Consider the following 3,704-nt stretch of genomic DNA (forward strand, 5'->3'; position numbering starts at 1 on the left):
GATGGAACCATTGCTGCGGGGTACGTGAGAGACTCCTGGAATAAATGGAGAATCATGTGCCTCTCAGTCCTTTCCATTGAGGACGTGGAAGACATCTACCTATTTGGAACCGTGATCGCGGGGCACCTGCTGATTGGGCTGGGCATTGCTCTGGTGTATCGTCAAATTCGGAAGACGATGGCAGCCACTCAAGGAGCCCAACGGCTGTTCATCGCAATGGAAGGATTGGGTCGGGCTGTGGGAACACAGACTGTGGCGATTTCTGATTTGAATCGCAAAATGGATCTCATCATGGAGAATCTTGCTGAGAAGGAAGAATTAAATCGAATTTGAGAGAACAGCACGGACACAGAGCAGGAATGTCATTGTTTAGACTGCTCGAAGAAAACAACATCTTAATCTACGATTTGACTCCCTCGAATGGCCTTGACGCTATCAGGAACAGGCTGTTCTGAAAAACTCCCCTGAGGACTCCTCAACGATGGACGCTTTTGACCTTCCTTTTTTTCAATAACACCTGGTGTCGAACTTTGAGAGCGGCCCCAGTCCACAAAAACATTTCAACATCTCACCCAAGATAATTGGGCATACATGCATGCACCCGCCCCTCCCCCAATCAACGCCTTCACCACTGCCTAATTCCTCTTCAGCGTTGTGGACGGCTGAGTAGCGCTTTATAGCGGCAGCCGGCCCCCCCCCCCCCCCTCTGTTGCGAATTGTTGTGATTACATGTATAATGTTTATGTGTGCTATGCTATGTGAGGTTTTTTCCTTGGACTCAGTCTGGACCCCTCCCGAGGGTCCAGCCTTAGACTGATACTTTTTTTACTCTTCCCCCTTTCCCAATGTCACCTTTTTCCCACCTTTTTTAAAGAGCGCCGTAAGTGGCTGATCCGTTGGCGGTCCCGTCTTGTCCCCCTTGCAACGTATGTCTGCTCTTAGTGGGACTGTGCCGAAAATGAAATTTCAGTTCTTAGGTGTCTTGTACATGTTAAAGAATGGACAATAATAAAGCATCTTGAATCTTGAATCTCTATACCAGTGTTTTTCAACCTTTTGTGAAGCAAGGCACATTTTTTTCATTAAAAAATCCAGAGGCACACCACCAGCAGAAAATGAAACTCCACCAGGTCGTCGTGCCTTATTTTAAGTTTGATAGTGTTTTCCTGTGTGCAGTGCTTTAGTTCTTGTCTTGCGCTGTTATTTTGGTGGCCCTTCCTGTTTTGTTGGTGTTTTCCTGTAGCACTTTCATGTCTTCTTTTGAGCGCTATTCCGCACACCTGCTTTGTGTTCGCAAGCAAGGCTATTTATGTTGTTGCTACCCTTCTTTGTGTGGACATTGTTGATTGTCATGTCATGTACGGATGCACTTTGTGGACGCCGTACGTTTTTGCTGTCGTCCAGCATTCTGTTTCTGTTTACTTTGTAGCCAGTTCAGTTTTACTTTCGTTTTGCATAGCCATTGCCTTTTCCTTTCGTTCATTTTTGATTCAAGCATTACATACCTTTTCTCCTGCACGCTGCCTCCCGCTGTGGTCTGCATATTGGGATCACGACAAACCATCCTCGTCTCACCCGACGCATTCCGACTTTTGCAAAGCAATTAACTACCAGCTGCCACCTACTGACATGCATACTTGCCAACCCTCCCGGATTTTCGGGACAAATTTTCTCCCGAAAATCTCCCGAAATTCAGGCGGAGCTGGAGGCCACGCCCCCTCCAGCTCCATGCGGACCTGAGTGACGTGTTGACAGCCTGTTCACACGTTCGCTTTCCCACAATATAAGCAGCTAATGATGGAGGGCGAGTTCTTGGTTTCTTATGTGGGTTTATTGTTAGGCAGTTTCATTAACGTCCTCCCAGCGCGGTAACAACACACAACAACAGCAGTCAAGTTTTCGTCTACAGTAAAGCAGTTCGTCTGCCGTAAACAGCAATGTTGTGACACTTTTAAACAGGACAATACTGCCATCTACTGTACATGCATATGTGACCCACCCGTAATGTGTCACATTTTTGTGTTGATTTATTTATTTTATTTTGTGGTTTGAATTCGTTTTTGGAGCTGTCATTACACATTTATCAGTATTCACATTGGTCAGTAGGGGGCAGTAGGGCGTTTCTTCCCAATTGAATGCTATCACCTGCAGACCGGAAGTGTCTTGTCATTCTGATGAGCGTGACCAGTCTGTAAACAATTGAAACGTCCTGTGTGCCTTTTCCTCCTGTATAACAGGTTAGTTTAACTCACTGAATAATATCCATGTGATCTTTATAAGTTTAAGTACACATTCTGATGGTGGAGCCTAACTCTAAAGTGTTTGTGAGTTGCAGTTTGTATTTGTGAATGAATCCAGTGCACAGCTGCAGTAATCAATACAAAAAGGCGACGTGAGTGCGCAATGTTTATATAGGAACTTCTGATCCTAATTCAGACTTCCAAATTAGAGCTCTCGTTTTCTTATTGATTTTATAATGTATATTTTCATAATGTGTGTGTTCTGAAATAGTGACAGAGAATAGAACAAGGATGGACAATTCAACCCTTAACTCAACAATGAGTAGATGAGTGTTATGTGTGCCATCCATCCATTTTCTACCGCTTATTCCCTTCGGGGTCGCGGGGGGTGCTGGAGCCTATGTGTTTTGTGTGTGTTTATGTGTAAATAAATGAACACTGAAATTCAAGTATTTATTTTATTTATTTATTTATATATATACTGTATATATATATATATATATAGCTAGAATTCACTGAAAGTCAAGTATTTCTTATATATATATATATCTTAACCACGCCCCCCACCCCCCACCTCCCGAAATCGGAGGTCTCAAGGTTGGCAAGTATGCTGACATGGAGTATTACATGGTTACCCTGCCGAGTTTTACACAACACAGACACTAAGCAACGGCACATTATTTGCAGATTATAACTATTGATTTGCAAAACAATATTTTTTGGACCAATTAGGTGAATTGCATAATTTCCCACGGCACACCAGACAATATCTCACGGCACACTAGTGTGCTGCAGAACAGTGGTTGAAAAACACTGGTTATAGCGCGTCTATTGTGGACTCTTTTTTTTTTTTTTACCTAAACGTGAATTGTTTTTTACACAGATACTATAATTAAACACCTATTTCACGTAAAAAAAATAATAAAATAAAAAGTTATTTATGCCTTTATCTTTAAACTGCAAGTATGCACCCTAGTGGTTATTAACGGCATTACGACACAAATACAAAATAACCGGATTCGATACTTGGTAAAAATTTTTTGGGGAAGAAAATAAAGTTACGGTATAAAAAAACAACATGTTAGAAAGAAAAAAAGCTCACTTACTGTGTCGTTGTCAGCATCTCCTAAACAAATAGCGTGAGGAAATAGCGTTCCCGTGAAGTCCAAACTAACACGTTGCACGTAATTTAGCGACCTCATAGCAACACTATTTTGATGTGTAGAACGCGTAAAAGGCACATTAAACATACACATAAACACTCATTTTGCACAGTTAACACGTTGGCGCTGCGTCGCTGAGCCACATTGTTACCCAGTGTCATGCATGTTCGAATAAACTAAAAAAAAAAACACACATTCAAGTCAAAGACTTTCGCTGTTGTTTGAGTTTGTTCGTCACGACGAGCTCGCTGTTTGCTAGCGGTTGCTTTAGCTCGCGCGTTTCCGTAGTAAACAAAGTCAC

The 3,704-nt window shown here is 42.4% G+C and overlaps 1 protein-coding gene across 1 annotated transcript in view; it reads right to left on the reverse strand.

Moving 5' to 3' along the window:
* itfg2 (integrin alpha FG-GAP repeat containing 2) overlaps nt 1-3,704 on the reverse strand; it is a 16,705-nt gene extending 13,001 nt beyond the window's left edge. The window contains exon 1 of the mRNA XM_061983673.2: nt 3,347-3,704. Coding sequence (XP_061839657.1) covers nt 3,347-3,496 — 150 coding nt within the window. The 5' untranslated portion in view covers nt 3,497-3,704. The remainder of the gene's footprint in view (nt 1-3,346) is intronic.

Source organism: Nerophis lumbriciformis, linkage group LG25 (genome assembly GCF_033978685.3).
Source record: "Nerophis lumbriciformis linkage group LG25, RoL_Nlum_v2.1, whole genome shotgun sequence".
Lineage (NCBI taxonomy): Eukaryota > Metazoa > Chordata > Actinopteri > Syngnathiformes > Syngnathidae > Nerophis > Nerophis lumbriciformis.